Source organism: Portunus trituberculatus, chromosome 24, assembly GCF_017591435.1.
Source record: "Portunus trituberculatus isolate SZX2019 chromosome 24, ASM1759143v1, whole genome shotgun sequence".
Lineage (NCBI taxonomy): Eukaryota > Metazoa > Arthropoda > Malacostraca > Decapoda > Portunidae > Portunus > Portunus trituberculatus.
The window spans coordinates 17,686,989-17,708,885 of NC_059278.1; the positions used below are offsets into that span (position 1 = coordinate 17,686,989).

The 21,897-nt window shown below is 41.9% G+C and overlaps 2 protein-coding genes across 4 annotated transcripts in view; one reads left to right on the top strand and one right to left on the bottom strand.

Annotated features, from left to right (window-relative positions):
• Positions 1-21,897, bottom strand: part of LOC123508457 (flocculation protein FLO11-like) — a 54,567-nt gene that overhangs the window by 20,243 nt on the left and 12,427 nt on the right. The window lies entirely within an intron of this gene.
• On the top strand, positions 5,561-15,737 carry LOC123508455 (cell wall protein DAN4-like). 3 transcript variants are annotated; one of them, XM_045262204.1, is made up of 4 exons: positions 5,561-5,677; positions 11,996-12,209; positions 12,522-13,735; positions 13,787-15,737. In XM_045262204.1, the coding sequence occupies exons 2-4, from the start codon at positions 12,020-12,022 to the stop codon at positions 15,470-15,472; spliced, it is 3,090 nt and encodes a 1,029-aa protein (XP_045118139.1). In that variant the 5' UTR covers positions 5,561-5,677; positions 11,996-12,019; the 3' UTR covers positions 15,473-15,737. The 3 variants fall into 3 exon arrangements, with proteins under 3 accessions (XP_045118139.1, XP_045118138.1, XP_045118137.1); XM_045262203.1 differs by having other exon boundaries at positions 11,993-12,209; positions 12,522-15,737; XM_045262202.1 differs by having other exon boundaries at positions 12,522-15,737.

The following is a 21,897-nucleotide window of genomic DNA, read 5'->3' on the forward strand; positions in this document are numbered from 1 at the left end:
CCCCTTGGAGCCTTGGATTAACAGGAGCCTTGGTGCCTTAACTGGCCCCTTGGAGCCTTGGATTAACAGGAGCCTTGGTGCCTTAACTGGCCCCTTGGAGCCTTGGATTAACAGGAGCCTTGGTGCCTTAACTGGCCCCTTGGAGCCTTGGATTAACAGGAGCCTTGGTGCCTTAACTGGCCCCTTGGAGCCTTGGATTAACAGGAGCCTTGGTGCCTTAACTGGCCCCTTGGAGCCTTGGATTAACAAGAGCCTTGGTGCCTTAACTGGCCCCTTGTTTAACTGGCTCCATGGAGCCTTGGATTAACAGGAGCCTTGGTGCCTTAACTGACCCCTTGGAGCCTTGGATTAACAGGAGCCTTGGTGCCTTAACTGGCCCCTTGGAGCCTTGGATTAACAGGAGCCTTGGTGCCTTAACTGGCCCCTTGGAGCCTTGGATTAACAGGAGCCTTGGTGCCTTAACTGGCCCCTTGGAGCCTTGGATTAACAGGAGCCTTGGTGCCTTAACTGGCCCCTTGGAGCCTTGGATTAACAGGAGCCTTGGTGCCTTAACTGGCCCCTTGGAGCCTTGGATTAACAGGAGCCTTGGTGCCTTAACTGGCCCCTTGGAGCCTTGGATTAACAGGAGCCTTGGTGCCTTAACTGGCCCCTTGGAGCCTTGGATTAACTGGAGCCTTGGTGTTTTAACTGGCCCCTTGGAACCTTGGAGACTTTGTGCTTTAACTGGCCCCTTGGAGCCTTGGATTAACAGGAGCCTTGGTGCCTTAACTGGCCCCTTGGAGCCTTGGATTAACAGGAGCCTTGGTGCCTTAACTGGCCCCTTGGAGCCTTGGATTAACAGGAGCCTTGGTGCCTTAACTGGCCCCTTGGAGCCTTGGATTAACAGGAGCCTTGGTGCCTTAACTGGCCCCTTGGAGCCTTGGATTAACAGGAGCCTTGGTGCCTTAACTGGCCCCTTGGAGCCTTGGATTAACAGGAGCCTTGGTGCCTTAACTGGCCCCTTGGAGCCTTGGATTAACAGGAGCCTTGGTGCCTTAACTGGCCCCTTGGAGCCTTGGATTAACAGGAGCCTTGGTGCCTTAACTGGCCCCTTGGAGCCTTGGATTAACAGGAGCCTTGGTGCCTTAACTGGCCCCTTGGAGCCTTGGATTAACAGGAGCCTTGGTGCCTTAACTGGCCCCTTGGAGCCTTGGATTAACAGGAGCCTTGGTGCCTTAACTGGCCCCTTGGAGCCTTGGATTAACAGGAGCCTTGGTGCCTTAACTGGCCCCTTGGAGCCTTGGTGCCTTAACTGGCCCCTTGGAGCCTTGGATTAACAGGAGCCTTGGTGCCTTAACTGGCCCCTTGGAGCCTTGGATTAACAGGAGCCTTGGTGCCTTAACTGGCCCCTTGGAGCCTTGGATTAACAGGAGCCTTGGTGCCTTAACTGGCCCCTTGGAGCCTTGGATTAACAGGAGCCTTGGTGCCTTAACTGGCCCCTTGGAGCCTTGGATTAACAGGAGCCTTGGTGCCTTAACTGGCCCCTTGGAGCCTTGGTGCCTTAACTGGCCCCTTGGAACCTTGGATTGACTGGAGCCTTGGTGCCTTAACTGGCCCCTTGGAGCCTTGGATTAACAGGAGCCTTGGTGCCTTAACTGGCCCCTTGGAGCCTTAGATTAAGAGGAGCCTTGGTCCCTTAACTGGTCCCTTGGAGCCTTGGTGCCTTAACTGGCCCCTTGGAACCTTGGATTAACAGGAGCCTTGGTGCCTTAACTGGCCCTTTGGAGCCTTGGATTAACAGGAGCCTTGGTGCCTTAACTGGCCCCTTGGAGCCTTGGATTAACAGGAGCCTTGGTGCCTTAACTGGCTCCTTGGAGCCTTGGATTAACAGGAGCTTTGGTGCCTTAACTGGCAACTTGTAGCCTTGGATTGTTTTTAGCCCCGGTGCCTTAACTGGACCCTTGGAGCCTTGCATTAACAGGAGTCTTGGTGCCTTAACTGGCCCCTTGGAGCCTTGGATCAACCGGAGCCTTGGTGCCTTAACTGGCCCCTTGGAGCCTTGGATTAACAGGAGCCTTGGTGCCTTAACTGGCCCCTTGGAGCCTTGGATTAACAGGAGCCTTGGTGCCTTAACTGGCCCCTTGGAGCCTTGGATTAACAGGAGCCTTGGTGCCTTAACTGGCCCCTTGGAGCCTTGGATTAACAGGAGCCTTGGTGCCTTAACTGGCCCCTTGGAGCCTTGGATTAACAGGAGCCTTGGTGCCTTAACTGGCCCCTTGGAGCCTTGGATTAACAGGAGCCTTGGTGCCTTAACTGGCCCTTGGAGCCTTGGATTAACAGGAGCCTTGGTGCCTTAACTGGCCCCTTGGAGCCTTGGATTAACAGGAGCCTTGGTGCCTTAACTGGCCCCTTGGAGCCTTGGATTAACAGGAGCCTTGGTGCCTTAACTGGCCCCTTGGAGCCTTGGATTAACAGGAGCCTTGGTGCCTTAACTGGCCCCTTGGAGCCTTGGATTAACAGGAGCCTTGGTGCCTTAACTGGCCCCTTGGAGCCTTGGATTAACTGGAGCCTTGGTGCCTTAACTGGCCCCTTGGAGCCTTGGATTAACTGGAGCCTTGGTGCCTTAACTGGCCCCTTGGAGCCTTGGATTAACAGGAGCCTTGGTGCCTTAACTGGCCCCTTGGAGCCTTGGATTAACAGGAGCCTTGGTGCCTTAACTGGCCCCTTGGAGCCTTGGATTGACTTGAGCCTCAATTACTGCAAGAAAAGTGGGAGAGTATATCTATAAAAAAGAAAAAAAGAAAAACATGACAAAACGATCAGAAGGGCAAAGCTCTCTCTCTCTCTCTCTCTCTCTCTCTCTCTCATCTACGGAAATAATGATGGTAAGTGACTTTCATATTAGGTGCGTACATTAACTCGCCCTCCTTTACCTCAATATTTTGCTTAATATCTAATGTCTTCTAAGTGTTTTGATGCAAATATAGGCTCAAACGTGTAAACAGAAGCAATAGAAGAGAGAAAAAAGGAGAAACAAAGGAAGAGGGCGAAGAAGTAAGGAGAAAGGGAAATGGAAGAGGAGCTAAGCCGCAATATTTTTAGCTAAGTTTCCCTTGTAATATCACCGTTCTCTATAATGTATTTTGGTGTTTCTAGAATGTATTTGTAGTGTTTTAAGTGTGTTTGGTAGGGTTCCAGTGTGTTTTGACCGCTCTAAGTATGTTTTGGGTGCATTTTGTATGTTTTAGTGTGTTATTTCATGTATTTTTTAGGGTACTAAGTATATTTTACGTATCTTGAGTGTGGTGTGATGTGTTTGAGTATTTTGGTGTGTTTTGAGTGTGTTTTGGTGTGTTTTGAGTGTGTTATATAGTATTTTTAGTGTTTTTTGAATGTGTGTGAATGGTCTTTTGAATGTGGTTTAGTGTGGTTTTGATGTATATTGGGTGTCTGTAGTGAGTTTTATGTGCTATTAAAAATTAATATGTAAAATAAATGATAAATAACATAAACTCAATACAAATTACTTTACACATACTATATGAATGACAGAAAAACAAACATAACCGAAATGTACAAAAATTTAAATATGCTAAAATGCAATATCTGCCTTCCCTCAGGTCCCCCACCACCATGGGACCCTAGGCAACTGCTTATGTTGCCTACCCCATTGCGACTCCTCTGGTTGCTTGGTGTTTTGAATGCGTCTTGGGATAATTTTGAGTGTTCCTAGTATAGTTTGGCTGTGTGTGGGGAATTTGGTGTAAGCTATACTTCTCAGTGCTTCCTGCTATTGCACGCCTGAAATATGTGTACAAAGTGTAGTGATAGGAGAAAGGTACGTGTGTGAGGTAGTGTAATAGTACGTATAGTAGTAGTATAGCAGGAGCAGCAGCTGCTGCTGCAACAGTGTTATTATCATTACTGTGTGTGTGTGTTTCACTGTTTGATCTGCTGCAGTCTCTGACGAGACAGCCAGACGTTACCCTACGGAACGAGCTCAGAGCTCATTATTTCCGATCTTCGGATAGGCTTGAGACCAGGCACACACCACACACCGTGTGTGTGTGTGTGTGTATTTACCTAGTTGTATTTACCTAGTTGTAGTTTTACAGGGCCTGGGCTTTATGGTCGTGTGGCCCCGTCTCCATATCTACACTTATCCAATTTTTCTTTAAAGCTATGCACACTCGTTGCTGAGACCACTTTTTCACTCAAACTGTTCCACGTCTCAACACATCTTTGCGGGATACTATATTACTGTGGTATGTCGTTAACATTGTCGCTGGAACCATACAAAAAAAAAAAAAAAAAAAAAAAATCTTGGAAATCTGTGTCACTATCAACGAGCAGTCTGCAACGCTCATCAAAAAGGTGATTAGTAGGGTTCCCAAGAGTGTCTTTCCTGTTAATAATACACAAATGTTGTCACTATACCTTAAAGCCTTTATAATTTCAACTATACTCTATATTGACGAACGGTAAACACGTACGCAATATATATATATATATATATATATATATATATATATATATATATATATATATATATATATATATATATATATATATATATCAATTGTTCTAGGGAACTATGCCACTTTTTCATGGAATAGGGTTTGCGGACACCTAAAGCCTATTCCATGGAAAGTGGCATAGTTCCCTAGAACAATTGATCACATACTTGTTGATAATTAAGAAAAAAACTTTAATTCAGACTGAAAGAATGCTAGTAAAAATTAAGAGAAATCAGCAACTTGGCAACTAAATGGTTTCAAGTTCGCGAGGGGGTGGCGGAAGCCAGCCGCTTGCGGGTGGCTATCCTCCCATCTGGATTGAAATAAAAAAAAAAAATTCCTCCCACTTGTTAACCATTGCAGAAAACACCTATACTTATAGAGTATTTTCTGCTTAGAATTGTGTAAACTTGCAGTAGTTAAATTTTTAGATTGAAGCTTTCATCCACACTGCGAGTAGGCTACAACTCAAGATAATACAGTGGCTCAGCTGCGGGAATTATAGTCTTGGAGCGTCGATCCGGCGGTAAAGAATACCTATATAGATTACCTGCTACAAAGAATTATATAGATAATTTACGAAAGTAAATAACATAGTTGCTGCTGTGAGGATACTAGAAGTTTCCTTGTTAACAAAGGCAAAATGTGGAACAGATTTTATAAAAATGAAAGAAATTTAATTTGCAGCTCAGAAAACTACCATTAAATTGGCGTGCTGATACTAATGGAATTAGTTTAGTTTTACACCTAACTGTAAATAAAGTCATGTGTGCTGCTTTTCCTTTTCTTGCTCGGGTACTTACATTATTATTTATACCTTGAAAATGTGCGAGGACCGTTCAATTCTATTAACAGACATGAATGGGAGCGTGGTATATAGGTCTACCAGTAGTTCCCTAAGAGGGCTTGATAGTGACAAGTTTAGGAACAACTGCTATATAGGTATCAAATATTACGATTTGTAAAATTTTGGCATTCAAATTCCGGCAGTATATAATATAAACAAATTTGGCACCAGTTTACTCAGGAGACTTGGCAACTCTGCTCCATCTGTTGGCGGGTTTGGGAATCTGTCACTAACAGCAACAACACAAGTTTGAAAGGATTGGCGGGGTATGCGCTGTTTGAGCATTTGAGGTGACAGTGAACTCTCCCTATTGCTTCACTAGTTGTAGCATATGGTAAGGTTTCCTGGACTACTTATTTACCAACTTTGTTTTAGTTTGTGATGAAGAACAAAGCCGATTTACCCTCAGTCACCAGTCACTTACCAAAACATCTGCCCTTCGAAAAAGTACAGTTGTTAATATACATATTATAATATTAATATTCAGTAGTGTGTTGGAGTTGTATGGAAATATCCTTAGCTGGCAAATTTTCTGAGTGACTTTATATCTGGGTAAATGTATGCTTGTTTGTTATGATCGACGCAGTAAAGGCATTCTTACCTATAATATTATTGTGTTATTGTCTAACTTGCTATTTTCTGACAGACCGATATATTACGCCAGCCCCTTCGTTGAGACAATTAAAATTCGGCAGGGAGAAGGGGATTGAGTTGTATTGTTTGTGGCAAATTTACACTTCTATGAAAACTTGGCTGGCAGTCTTATACATTATTGTTATAGCTATTGGCTCACCTCAGCTCCAGTAGTACTAACAGGTAGAGGTCCAGAGGTCTATGCACTTCAGATAAAAAAAAAATCTGTCAGTAATTTTGATTCTTGCAGCAATCTCTCAGTTCTGGATGGAACTATTTTCTACTGGCAATTTTTATTTATTTATTTTTTTTTATCACAAATCATTACTTTTTAATTTTTATTCCTAGTACCATCCTTCCCCAACCCCTTTATCTCTTCACAAAGTACTGTTTGACAATTTTTACAAAACTTATGTCATTTAAATTTAACTAATCTATCAAACCAAATCCAACGTAGCTGAATTAATAAAACCTAACATAACTTAACTGGATTAATCCAACATAATTTGCAAAGCTAAGAAATTGATATGAAGTTGTTAATTTATTTCTCTTTTTGAAATCTGGCTATTACTCACCTGGTTGGGTGAACCTGCTTGTGACACAACATGACAATTAGGCATAGGAATCAGATGGGCCAAACAACTGCTGGTATGCCAGCCCAATGATGAATATACAGCATGTAAAAATAGGTATAAAAGTAACATGGGCTGGAAGAATATACCATATAGAGTGAACTTAAGTTCAATCTTTAAAACTGATTAACTCCACATGTATACAGGAATGCAAGGCAGATTTGAATTGGGGAAGGGAAGTGAGCCCCACCACTGCATCTGGTAATGAGTTCCAAGAGGGACACACCTATTATCAAAGAAGTGAGGTCTACAGTCAACAGTAGTGTGTTGGTGTGCCACTTTAAATGTATGGCCTCGTGTTATAAGGTTTGGTGGAAGCTGAAATGGATGTCGTGATTCAATGGCTGATTGGTCATGAAAAATTTTCCAGCATTTTATGAGGTCAGATTGTAGAAGTCTTCCTCTAACTGAATACAGGTTAAGAATTTCAAGATGCCTGGAGTAAAGGAGGTCCTTCAGACCAGAAATCTGCTTGGCTCATCTCTTCAAGAAGTTTGAGGTCCCCTGTATACTGGATAAACCACTCTGATAAGGAAAATTTTAAAATTGGTCTTATGTGGGTTATGTACACAGGGATCATGAAAATTAGTGATCTTTTTAGTGTGGAATGTAATAGGTTTGCTTTGCAGACAATAGAATGAATATGGTTGTGAAAACGTAAGGAAGAATCAATAATAATGCTCAAATCGGAGTGAAAGGTTAGGTTAGGAGGAGTTGGAGGAGTCATAGCAACCTCTGGTGGAAACATAGCAACGCTGTAAACAGGTGCGGTCAGGCACCTGACCCCACCCTAACCTTTAATTTAGGATGGTACTACTATATCTGTGACGGTATCTAGTCAACAAGTGAAGTGGTAGGATAGTGTGAGTCTGTGAGATGGCGTGCTGCCATAACTGTCGTACATGATGCTGGGCGCCGCCACAACTATCTTACGTGCGTTGCACTGCCAAACGTACAATACAGCAAACTCATAATAGGCATCTGCTGATCTGCTGGACGTGGTCGTAAGTACGGGTGGTCATACCTCGCGTATGTCGTAAATCGAATAGTGATTGTAGTTAGGGCCAAAATTTATATAAAGAAAAAGCAGAGGGCCAAGCACTGACTCTTAGGGAAATTTGTTAGAGAGATCTGTTTGGGAGCTTTGGTAACCTGAGATTGGGACTGTTATAGTTCTGTTAATTAGAAATTGAGCTTGATAGAGGATTGCCGTTTCCCAGTAAAGATAGTTTGTAAATTAATATTTGGTGATTTACCACATCAAAGGCTTTTTGGAAGTTGAATAGGATGAGATCAGCAACGTAGCCGTCATCTAACCAAGAAGTTATGCCATTATAGGTGAGGAGAAATTGATCCTCTACAGATCGGTTTTTACGGAAGCCATACCGTACTGGTTGGGAGGAAGTCGAGAGTTAGTGTCTAGATAATCATAAAGCTGGCGTGAGACTAACTTCTCAAGAGTCTTGCAACATACAGAGGTTAGACTGATAGGACGATAGTTAAGTGAATCTTGACTGGTACTTTTTTTGAATATTGGAATGATTAATGACTCTTTCCAGGCCTGAGGTAGAATCCCATCTACAAGTGATTTGTGAAAGATGAGATAAAGGGGATAAGTTTGGTGATGAGCATATTTGTGAAGAAATTGGGGGTGAATGTTATCAGGGCCCATACTAGAGTTAGTGTGTATGGTAAGGAAGAGTTGATAGATGTCATTGACAGAAGTTTATGCGGTCAATATGACCATTGAAATACTGATGTGGGGCAGGTTGCTGATGTATTTCAGAAACACATAGCAGCAATTTAAGCTTGTGCTAGACATTCTGCCATAAGCTGAGGTTCGGTAACTATAGTCTGACCAGCCTTAATTTACAGCCTATATATATATATATATATATATATATATATATATATATATATATATATATATATATATATATATATATATATATATATATATATATATATATATATATATATAAGTGAGTGGCACGAGGTCAGTCACGTCGCCACCACAATGTGTCAAGGCCACCAGCTGGGTGTGGAAGAGTTGCTGCTCGCAAGTGAATAATGCTTTTTTTTCACTTAGGTATTGGCATATACCTACTATTTTGTAAAAATAGAAACTACACATTAGCTTGGCTTACGAATTATGAATGTGATCATGCCTCACCCTTGAAATTACTGTAAAAACCAGTAAATGTGAGCATTTTATCTTACAATTATAACAACATCTGGTACTACAAGGTGAGGCTATTCGGCCTGGCCAGGCTGGGTTCATCAGTATTGCCGCCACTCACAAGACTTCTATTTTTTTTTTTTTTACTTTGGATAATAGATTATTTCTTTTTTCCATGCTCATTATCTTATACCTGTAACGCTGATATTATTACACACCCTAAACATACGCTAAGTACCATTATAAGTTACTACAGTTGATATCAGCAACACTGTTGAATATGTATGCCATGTTTGTATGGTACTATATAGTTTTTTTATGCATATGATGGTTACTGTTGATTCAGCCATCTATATACACAAGTCCAAATTTTATTCATCTGAATTGATGGTATTTGCGATGCATTGTACACCAATAACTTCCATTTCACATCGCATTTTTTGGAAACGTGGCAGTACTGTAGAGCTATCCTCACCCCACCACAGCCGTAAATTAAACCCGGTCAGACTATAGTGGAGGTTATGAGAGGGCCAATAATTATATATAATTATTATATAATTGTGAAGTACTTTTGGTGAATCATTAAAGTGGTGTACAAGGGATTTTTCATAATCTATATGAGATTTGATTTTAAATGTATGGTGCTATTGATGGTTGATACGATGAAAATCACTCATTGCATCAAGTATCACAGGGTGTTTCTACTCTGAGGGGAGCGGATTATTTTATAGTTATCCCAAGTTCACTGTTTCAGTTTGATAAGATGTTTTGGTGAGTGACTGGAAAATGGTTTAGAGTCTGTGTTTTAAATTAAATTGTAGGTATTAATGAGAGGAACAAATATATTTATAAATCTAAGAAACATTTGGTTGACATTAAGATTAGCTAATTCATATTGTCAGTCTACTGAAGCTAGAAAAGCATTAATTATGTTATATTTGCCTCTAAACCAACTTCTCTGTAGAAAGTTGACTACAGTTTTCCTCATGAAGGGCATAAGTCTGGAAATATAGGAAATGTGAGTCATTACATGAGGACTGGGGTAAAGGTGGATGAATTTTTAAATCACCAATGCTGTTGTAGTGAGAAGTAAAGATAAAGTCTAAGATGTTGAGAGAAGGGATAAAAGTGTGGTTCTCCACCCACTGTTTAAGTCCTAAGGACAAAAAACACTCATAAAACAAGTGGTCATTGTATGTCAAATAGTTAAGGTAAGGGGGAGATTCAAGGGACCAGTCACTGGATGGAAGATTAAAGTCTCCCAGTAATATTAACTCTGCCATAACAGAACAAAGAAATAAACTGTAATGATTGTTGGTTATTGTTAAAAGAATTTGAGGGTTGTCGGCATATGAAAACTACACAAATGTCAAACTGAGTCAAGTGTATACCTACAGTATTAGGTACATTGGTGAGTTAGCAGTATACTTAATAGCATTTGTGATATAAATACAGACTCCATGTTTGGCAATTCCTGATGGGGAGTCAGACCTATGAATAGTAAAGTTTGTTAACATGATAGGTGGATCAGGAATTAATGGAGTTAACCAGGTCTCAGCTACAGCAAGCATGTTAGTAGGAGAAATGGTAATGATATCTTCTAAATATTTAATTTTATGATGAATACTATTAGCATTTACTAATTTTATAAGAAGTGAATTGAAAATATTGAAGGTGGATGTAGTGGGTAGAAGAGGTGGAGGAACACCATGAAGCTAACCATTGGAAGGCTGAAGATTGTTGTCTGCATAATTGGTACTGTTAGTTTGGTTGGTGTTGGAAGAGCTAGGGCGTGGTGCCTCTGATATAGATCTTATCTCTGTTTATATGTCAAATCATGGCTTATGTACACAGTCATGTTCAGGGAAGTTTCTAATATTTTTAGCATTAGTGAGTAACTTGTTCTTCAAATTATCATCAATTGTTTTAATCCTGTAGCTACATCATGTTGTTAGTAATGTTAGGGATAGGAACAACTGAATCAGGAATAATTCCAATTCCAATCAACGTATGTGTTAGGCGCTTGAAGAAGTCAGAAGCCTGAGTGGTAGTGGAGGTATTAGAGCCTTTCAGTATTAGGGAATGCTTTCTTTTTTGTCTCTCATCCATTTCCTGAATCTCGTCTCTGATAGTGAGGTGAAGGTTTTCAGCGGGAGGTGGCTGGGAGACAGAAGACAGGTGAACACTCACAGTAGGTGTTTAAGGTCAAAGCTCTAACATGTTCAGAAAGATCTTGAACTGTTTTGCATAAGATTTTGACAGTTGATGGAGCTATTTAAAGGCTCCTATACTTATTTTGTCTACATTGCTATTAGCATTACCTGATGAAGAATTTGCCCTGCATTCAATGCATATAAAGGCAATCCTTTCACCACCAAAATCAGCAATATTCTGGGTAATTTGGACTGGGAGCCCCATACACATTGGGGTGGGAAACCATGCACTGCATTAGTCACAGCCAATAGCATTTTCTTGCGCTACATCGTCACAAGTTAAGCACATGGCTTCATCTTCAGCACTGCGTGAGGCAAGTGAGGTTAGAATTTCCATAGGAGGTTGTCTCTATGATGTAGGAGTCCCCTGATGTAAACTAGTCTTACTGTGTGTGCCATGCCCACCAGCTTCGGCACTACTGCCCCTAGTTCTTGGTCCTGTCATGCTGCACAAGCAAGAATACCAAATACCAGGCCATGCACTGGAAATGGTCGAAGTGACACACAACAGACAGACAACTTCCTGAGACTAATTCTTATATTTCAAACTGAGATGTTTCTTTCTCCACATGATGACAAAATGCTGTTTACCTAATTGATTCTGTATTTTTTCAATTGGCCAGTGACTGCATTCCCATTGATTAATTTTGTGCTTGCTCAACAGCTATGATACACATGCACAGACAAATACACCTTCACTGGTGTGCCCAATAATTGAAAGAATGACTAGCATGGGCTGCATAATCATTCTGTTCAATACTTGCAAACCCAGTGTAGTGGTTATTATGTTCTGTTATTATTTGGTTATGTTCTGATGTCCTTCCATGGCCAGTTAGTTCTACCTTTTGGTTGATTTCTCAGTGTTTCAACTCTATTTAAAAGAATCATTACATTTACTACATCATATACAAATATAGAAATACTAATATATTAAAGGGAGCATTACATTCAGTACATCATCTTATACAAGTATTGATATTCTCTAACTTCAGCAGCAGTGAAGTCACAGTAGCAGCAGCATGGATGACTCACTGGACCTCCTGAAAGATGGTGCCACGCCTCGCACACTCTTGCGCCGCTTCATGGCAGTAGCAGATGTGCAAGAAACTCCAATTCCCTTCAGAACCCGAGGAGCTGCAGCAAAGAATGCCTCCATTCAGAAGACTCAGAGTGGGCCCAAGAAGAGAAAATCTTCCAGACTGAGCAAAGGTGAGATAATTTATTTTCAGAAAGCATAGAATCTGTCCAGCTCCTCAAATAAATTCCTGGCAGTATGTGTTACCTTGCTAGTGACAATTAAAGGGACCTCATTAATATATTTCTTTTTAATTATAAGGTTAAAGCAAATCTCTTGTACTTCAATGCTTAAAGTCAAGAAGGTGTGTTCTTGAATCACTTTATATTGTGATTCAAAAGTTACATATTTATTTAATGTATGATGTATTCTAATAAGAATACAACATCCAAAATAGTTTATTCTTGTCATTTGTTTTAAGCACTAAACACTTCATTGTCTTTCAGGAGAGCAAAGCATGTCCCGTGAAGTTCTTCGTCAGCAGGCAAAGCAGTCTTCATCCTTCATGGATCAGACCCTCAATGCAAGTGTTATTCAGGGTGCCAACCAGACATATGCCAACATTGTCCCTCAAGATAGTGACTCATCTTCCTCTCTTATCACAAGTTTTGATATGGAGAAAGCAGCAAAATGGCAGAAGAGGAAGAAGAAAAAGTTGGAGGATGCATCAGTTCCAGCTGAAGTGGTACCCAAACCTCCTGCAAAAAAGAAAAGGAAGAAGAAAGATCTCCCATCAACTAATAGTACTACAGAATCTTTAAGTGAGGAAGGGAAATCTGGGGAGAAGGCTGCTGACACTACAAACATCATAGCTCAAGAAGTGCAGCCTGATGAGCCAGAGACTCAAAGTACACAGTCCTCTACAGAAGCAAATGCAGCAGAAAATGAGTCACTGCTTAGCCTGCCAAGCACTGCATCACCTACAACAGAAACAGAAAAAATTATATCTGATGTTTCTGGTGATGTTTCCTCTATAGGTGATGGATCATACTCTTTCATATCAGAAAAGGATGATTCTCATATAAGCATAAAGAATACCAAGGTTAGGTTTGGTAGTCAGATTAAATCTCGGCAATTAAACCTTCCTTCTATAATTGAACTTTTGCCGGCAAAACAAAAGTCTGCTGATCCACAGACTGTTACAAGTGCTGAAGATGCTTTTGATGCTCCAGATATGCAGGCTCCTCCTCCAGAATCCTCAGCACCATCACCTGAAGCCTCACAGGAATCAGGCAATAGAACATCCCAGGACATTAGTAATGATTTTATCCTCCCTCCTCTAAGCTTCAGGGATGAGGAGACCTCCACAACAGACATTTTACGTGAAGCTAATTTCTCAGCTCATGACCTGGGAAAAAGAATTTCTGCAACATATATTCACCAAGAAGAACCTGAAGCAAGTCAAGGTCTGCTAAATATACAAGAGGAAGATACACTATTAGATCTTAAAGGTACTCCAGCAGATCAACTGAAGGCTCTGAGTGAAGTCATCACACCTGCAGCCACACCCAGACTTACAAGATCAGCACAGAAGAGTGTGGCTGAGGTTGCTGCCACCACCACACCCACACCTACAAGGTCAACACGAAAGAGTGTGGGTGAGGTTGCTGCCACCACCACACCCACACCCACAAGATCAACACAAAAGAGTGTGGGTGAGGTTGCTGCCACCACCACACCCACAAGATCAACACAAAAGAGTGTGGGTGAGGTTGCTGCCATTACCACACCCACACCCACGAGGTCAACACGAAAGAGTGTGGGTGAGGTTGCTGCCACCACCACACCCACACCCACAAGACCAACACAAAAGAGTGTGGGTGAGGTTGCTGCCACCACCACACCCACACCCACAAGATCAACACGAAAGAGTGTGGGTGAGGTTACTACCACCACCATACCCACACCCACAAGGTCAGCACAGAAGAGTGTGGCTGAGGTCACTGCCACCACCCCATCCACACCCACAAGGTCAGCACAGAAGAGTGTGGCTGAGGTCACTGCCACCAACCCATCCACACCCACAAGATCAGCACAGAAGAGTGTGGCTGAGGTTGCTGCCACCACCACACCCACACCCACAAGGTCAGCACGGAAGAGTGTGGCTGAGGTTGCTGCTACCATCACACCCACAAGGTCAGCACGGAAGAATTTGGTTGAGGTCGCTGCCACCACCACACCCACAAGGTTGGCACAGAAGAGTGTGGCTGAGGTCACTGCCACCACCACACCCACAAGGTTGGCACAGAAGAGTGTGGCTGAGGTCACTGCCACCACCACACCCACACCCACAAGGTCAGCACAGAAGAGTGTGGCTGTTTTGGCAAGTCCTCAAACAGATAAGACAGTGAAAGACACATCTACCACTGGATCTCCAAGGCAAACCAGAATGTCTCAAGCCTCTGATGCTTGGCAGGTCTCTGAAGCCATTGCATCACTACCTTCTAATGAGGGCACAGGTGGGCCATCATCACATCCCCCAGTTGAAGAATCTCATAATTCCCAAGAAATTGGTAAATCGCAACAACATGCTTCTGAAGATAATGAAGATGATATATTTGAAGATGATAGTCCTAGCAAGAAGAGGAGAATAAGTGGTTCTTTGTCTAGAGGTGCTGCTCAGAATGTCTTGCCAGAGGATGCTATTGAAGAAGCACCACTTTCTGATAGTGAAGATGAATATGCCTCGAATTTAGAACCATTACAACTATCTTTTCATGGCAGTGATAAGAGTGCAACATCTGCCTCACCTGTCAATGCTCTGAAGGTAAAGACTACATCAACCACAAAGCCTAAAGCACAACCATCAACTCCCTTCACTACAGCCAAAGTAAGACAGATGACGTTGAAGGAGTTTCTGGAACAGCTGAAGACAAAACCAGTGCCACCACCAGTTCCTAAACCCAAACCATTATTGGCAGGTCTTCTTGGAGCCCCATCAACCAGCAAGACCTCAGCTAAGCCTCTGCAAAAACATAAACAGAAAAAAGGTACAAAAAAGTCACAGATGCCAGCTACTTTTCCACGGTCAGTCACCAAAGAAGTGTTTACACATTTTTCTAAGTGCCGAGTGACTGCAGCAGCAGTGAATGAGGTGATGAATTTCAGTGGGATTTTTTGGTCAAACTTAACAAAGGACATATATTCATTGGCTTCTGAGACTTCCAACCAAATTGAAGCCAGCACTGTGGAGAAGGTGATGAAGCGGATTAAGATAATTACTCCAGAACAGTCTCTCAATTCACTTGTTGAAGAATTGCTGCCTATGGAAATGTGGAATATGTTTTTGCCTTTCCCAGATGTTGCCAAAAACCCTTTCCCTCCCATCACTGGCCAGCTGTCTAAAGTGTATCAATCTGATGACCTGGAGAATGAGGAGGAAGAAACTGCAGGATAGTAGGATGGACAGCAATATGCCTGTTTGAAGTGTGACTCCATTTATATGAATTAGATAAATAATAGGTGTGTAAGCCAAGGTATATTTTGTTTAAGTTGATTATGGATATTTTTATAAGGTAGAATTGAAAGGAATATTCCCTTATGAACAACAAAACTCTTTAAGAACTGTATTTTATTGACAACAAAACTCTTAAGAACTATTTTATTCTCTTCTATTTTTTTTTTATATGAAATGGTTAACATATATAAAGTTTTTAATCCAACACTTTTTTTTATATGAATCCATTAATAATGCTTACTTAACCATACCTGCACTTTGAAGAACTAGTTTCATCACAGATCCAAGAAAATTTGCTAACAATGTTTCACTTCACTGAATGTTATCCTGACCTTGCTTCAGCCACGTTCTCCATCACATGTCCTTTCATGCCGAGGCTCTCAGAATAGTTTTGGGAGTTACCTTAGGTGATGAAAAGTTACCTTAAATTCAAAGACATATATCATATATATATATATATATATATATATATATATATATATATATATATATATATATATATATATATATATATATATATATACTTATCTACTAAAACTCTTTAAAGAAGAGAGAGAGAGAGATTTAAGATGTTGATTTTGATATAAGTTTTATTTCTACTACTGCTACTACTATTACTGCTGCTGCTGCTGCTGCTGCACCACCGCCGCTCCGTAAGTCAAGCTACCAAGCTATCTCTCTCTCTCTCTCTCTAAGTATTTGGTTGTTGTTGGTGGTGGTGGTGATGGTAGTGTATGTGTGTGTATGTAATTCATCACGGTCGTCTGCTGGTCACCCAGCCAGTCTTCCCCATTACGGAGCGAGCTCAGAGCTCATAGACCGATATTCGGGTAGGACTGAGACCACAACATACTCTACACACCGGGACAGCGAGGCCACAACCCCTCGACTTACATCCCGTACCTATTTACTGCTGGGTGAACAGGGGCTACACATTAAGAGGCTTGCCCATTTGTCTCGCCGCTTTCCGGGACTCTCGATTGTGAGTCGAGCGTGCTAACCACTACACTACAGTGTGTTTCACTGTTTGATCTGCTGCAGTCTCTGACGAGACAGCAAGACGTTACCCTACGGAAACGAGCTCAGAGCTCATTATTTCCGATCTTCCGATAGGCCTGAGACCAGGCACACACCACACACCGGGACAAGGTCACAACTCCTCAATTTACATCTCGTACCTACTCACTGCTAGGTGAACAGGGGCTACACGTGAAAGGAGACACACCCAAATATCTCCACCCGGCCGGGGAATCGAACCCCGGTCCTCTGGCTTGTGAAGCCAGCGCTCTAATCACTGAGATACTGGGCCGTGTTATAAACAGTGCACAACTAGTATGCAATATATATTTGTAAGATATATATTTGTAAAAGTTAGGACAATAGGAGGAATTAGAGATGGAAAAGTGGAAGGATGAAATAATTAAACAAAAGAATTGAGGGTTAACACACCAATTATTATGTATGTACATGCTGGGTGACCAGCAGACGACCGAGGTGAATTACACACACACCGTGTAGCGTAGTGGTTAGCACATTTGGCTCACAACCGAGAGAGCTTGGGTTCGAGTCCTGGGTGTGACAAGGCAAATTGGCAAGCCGCTTCATGTGAAGCCCTGTTCACCTAACAGCAAGTAGGTACGGGATGTAATTTGAGTGGTTGTGGCCTCGCTTTCCCGGTATGTGGAGTGTTGTGTGATCTCAGCCCTATCCAAAAGATTGGTCTATGAGCTCAGCTGATCTTGGCCCATAATGGGGAAGGCTGGCTGGGTGATCAGCAGCGTCTGTGAATAAGGGACACACACACACACACACACACACCAGTTGACTTTATGGAAGTGTAGCATTAAAATCACTACCACCACACCCGAACACCACAGTACCACTATCCCCACTATACCACCATTAATTACAGTATTACACCATACCACCGCCACCTGACAGAGAGGCGGTGGCATAGTGGATACGGTGGTGAGCGTGGGATTGGGCATAGGTTCGAATCCCACCAAGTACGGCCTTATTACTTTGCCAATTGTTGCGTGATTTAAAGTGACCTACATGTCACGTCACCATGATACCCATGTTCTAGGTGGTTCTACCAAAGATACACTTGGTTGATGATATAGGCCCTAGTATGGGTACCACTATAAATAAAATTGCCTGTGCCACTAACGGGTGGAAGCTTAATAGCGCTTCTGATACTCTAGGCGCCATAGGCAGAACATAAAAAAAAAAAAAAAGACAACCACACCACACCATATAAATACATACTATACAAATTACATAGACCTATTGTTCATAACACTACTACAACCACCACCATTTTTATTATTATTATTATTACACACACACACACACATTTCTTCCTGCACAAAGCAGCACTACTTAATTAAGATCAGTAGAGTGGTACCATGGTGGCTGGCTGTCGAGACAAGGAGGGGCTGCTTCACTCTAGTCCCCCTAACCTTACAGCTTGGCCATAACACCCTCCTCCTCCTCATCTACAAGCTATATTGTCTAGTATAACTGGTTTTCTGGGTAGTTTTTTTAGGCAATTGCTTTATTTTCTTAGGTTTTCGTTACACCAGAGAGCGGAAACAGTTGGAAATTTGGACAGATATTGAAAGGTAAACAAGCAGTCAATCACCTATGGGAAGGCAATGCTCACAGTGAAGCCACCTACCCATCATTACATCATGTTACATGATATAAATTCTGTATGGCCTAATTTTGGTATGATGAGAGGCAAGGTGGTCACCTCACCAGCTAGCAAGTCGACTCAGGGTGCTGCCTTGGAGCTCTGCCCACCCAATGATTCAAATACGTTTTCCTATCCTTTTCTAAGTTCTTTATTTGGCTTTTGTATTAGGTGTTTGAGATTTCTATAAACCTTTCATTGCTGTTACACTGTCGTCCGTGCCTCTGTTTGGCATATATGTGGCATTTAGTGGTGTTTTGTGGCACTGAGCAACATAATGGTAAAATTTTCTATCATTGTATTTATATTTTTCTTATTTCAAGCTATAACTGGGCCTCTACGGTGTCATTAAAATCGCCTGTGTTCTTTTAAATTGTGCCATTGAATGAAAAATGTTTTTAATAGTGTTTAGTCGTATTAAAAGGTAAATTATATAATTTTTGTTGTATTACTTTACATTTGTGTTTGATGGCATGGCTCGTTGTAGAATGCCTTAAAAGATAACTCAAACTCTGTAATATGTGTTAGCATACTCACCAAGTGATAATGGATAGAAATTATGAGTTTTTAATGAGTTTAGATTTTAATGCTATTTTTTTTTTTACACTTGTATTTTTCATGCGTTCAATTCTGGTTCTGTGTTGGATGCCTGAAGAGGTCGTTCATATAGCATACATTTTTTTTTCAGTATACGTGTCAGTTTGAAATGGCTGAATGTTTCACTACTTTTAATAGTGGAAATGTTTTAACACTTTTTTTATTTACACATTTCTTTAATACTATTTAATACTATTTCTTTATTGCTATTAATTTAAGAATTTATCAAGTTACAAAATATCAAGCAATCGGGTATGGCTTCATCTTTTCTTTAAGTCGAATTTTATATGAGTTCCGTTACATACATAAAATCACCAACGCGATCACCAGCCTGCCCGGCCAGGGGTGTGATGTCATCAAGTGGGCGGCGCTGGTTCAGCTGCCGCCTACCAGCTGTGTTTATAGCTGATATTTACCACACTTGTCATTATTTTTCCGCCATTGGTGTCAGTAACCCATGTCATTAAATGGAGCCACATGACTATGCTTGGTTATCATCTGTTCAGATGCAACTGTCACTGGCGGGTGTTCGTGTGGTAAAGGGTAAGTCAGGCAGAACAACGGTACGTGATGGTACCAAGGAGTCTGTATATTCCTTGGATGGTACGCAGCGGCGGCGTCTTCGGTGCCCGTGGTGGCGGTCACCATCTCTACGTAAGCGTCACTAGACCGTCCTGTTTGTGTATATTTGTCAAATTTTCCTTCCTCTTCTTCCTCCTTCATCACAGATACACTTATGTCTCCCCTAACTCTTCCCCCTCCTCCTCCTTGTTTTATGGAGTGTATTGAGTGTGTTTTGGATTTATCTAATATGCTTTGTGTAAGTATGATGTGTTAAGGGCGCATTTGTGTTGGTTTGAGTGTATTTTGTGTGTATTAAGTGTGGTCGCAGTCTTACTGAGAGTGAGAAGCTAACTGCACAGTACATGGTGGCCGCCTGTGTAATTCACCTCTTTTCATCTCGGTCAGGGGCTACACGTGAAAGGAGACACACCCAAATATCGGGAATCGAATCCCGGTCCTCTGGCTTGTGAAGCCAGCGCTCTAACCACTGAGCTACCGTGTGTGTGTGTGTGTGTGTGTGTGTGTGCGCGCATTTACCTATACAACTATATATAGAATACAAGCTCGATCTTTCACATATTCGCCCACCACACAAACGTAACTGCTGAATTGTGTCACCTGCCACCAAACTTGCTCTCTCTCTCTCTCTCTCTCTCTCTCTCTCTCTCTCTCTCAGTAGTTAGTTTTAAAAAAATGATATTTTTTTTGCTACATCACGTAGATTGATGGGGGTGGGGGTAGGTTGGGCATGCAAGGGTCTGTGTTGTTAATGGCGAAGTAAATTAATAAATCATACTAAATATTTGTTGCCTGTACTAATAGTCTATGTCACACTGAAACAATCTCTTGACCCAGGCAGCAGTGTTCAGACAGGAAAGGAGTGGACTGTGGAGAAGTAATGCGGCAAGGAGATAGGATGCATGTCCACCACCACGAGGAGGAATGGATACTGGAGAGCGAATGCAGCGGGCTGATAGTCACAACTAACACTGCAGGCTGCACCATTAACTCCCTTAGGAAAAGAGAAACAGAAGACACGCAGCACACACGTCAGCAAGACCACGGCCGACACAACACCTACAAGAGGTGGCAGCAAGTCAGCAGGCCAGAGGACACCACCACTAACGCCCCACTGTGATGCAACTCAATGCATCCTCTCTCCGTCCTGCGCCTGTATAGTAATGTACTGTACGTGCAGGTAGAATCCCAACGCTCAGACAATGGCCAAGTCATCTCAGCAGTCAGATCACCGTGACCATGATACAAGCGATTGTGAGTTGGTTGTGAACCGTAACCTACATAGGTACGTACTCAAGGAGGTTGAATAACAGGCGGCGGCATGACGTCACAAAAGTGAAGCTATAGTGCGCTATTGGTCTGCTGCTGTCCCTATCCCCCCCCTTATACCCAAAACATTGCCGACCACCCATTGAAAATACATGGGAACGCCCGAGTTATGCTCATTATTTTCCCTCTTATATCCATGTTTCGAGGCTGCCTACCATATCTGTGACCTAAATAGACTTGCAATAGTCGTGAGATACCGTGCCACGAAGATTTAGACGGTAAATCATACACAAAAATTAGATAATTCGGTGTTTTCCAGCTTTGGTGGACTTCGGTGAGAGATGGGAGGCTGTCTTTCGGGCAAACGTTTGGCTGGACCAGGTCATGTACACATATGTGACATGTGAATATACATGTGCATGTAGATGTAAATATGTACATATACAGGTGCATTTAAATGAAGGATAAATAAACTGTATCTCAGGTGAAAGTTGGCCTGAAGATTGATTTTTCTTGGTATAGCAACTTATTACATGTCAAATTCTCTCTCTCTCTCTCTCTCTCTCTCTCTCTCTCTCTCTCTCTCTCTCTCTCTCTCTATTCTCTCTCTCTCTCTCTCTCTCTCTCTCTCTCTCTCTCTCTCTCTCTCTCTCTCTATCGCTATTTAGAATGATGTATGATTTCATGTCATTGTGCGTTGGAAAAGCATCAATCACTGAAATTTTACTTAGAAACGTCTTGCGGTATTTGTTTCAATATTGTAGCTTTTTCGTATTAACACCGTTAATAATAGGTCTACATGACATTATCTAGGAAACTATATATGGTTTACATAAGTTAAACCATCAGTTAATTCTTTCTTAGTTTTTCTCAAGTAATGAAAGAGAAAATGGCAATTTCCCATTGCTTACGGGAGAGGGCAATGTTTTGGGTGTAAGTTGCGATCGTAAGCTCCGCCCACCGCCTCATAAGCTCTGCCTACTGGCTTCACTTTTTTTTAGGACAGTGGGATAGGCACGCGCCGTCTTCCTGAATCTAACCTTGTGTTGGCAAGATATGACAAGTATCAATTACATATTATTATTATTTTTTTTTTACTGAATCTGTCAGTCAATTCGCAACACACGGAATTCCATATAGATAATATTACACAATATACACTGACAGTAACCAAATATATCACACCGCTTCACGAGTACACGGTCAACACGACAATACTATG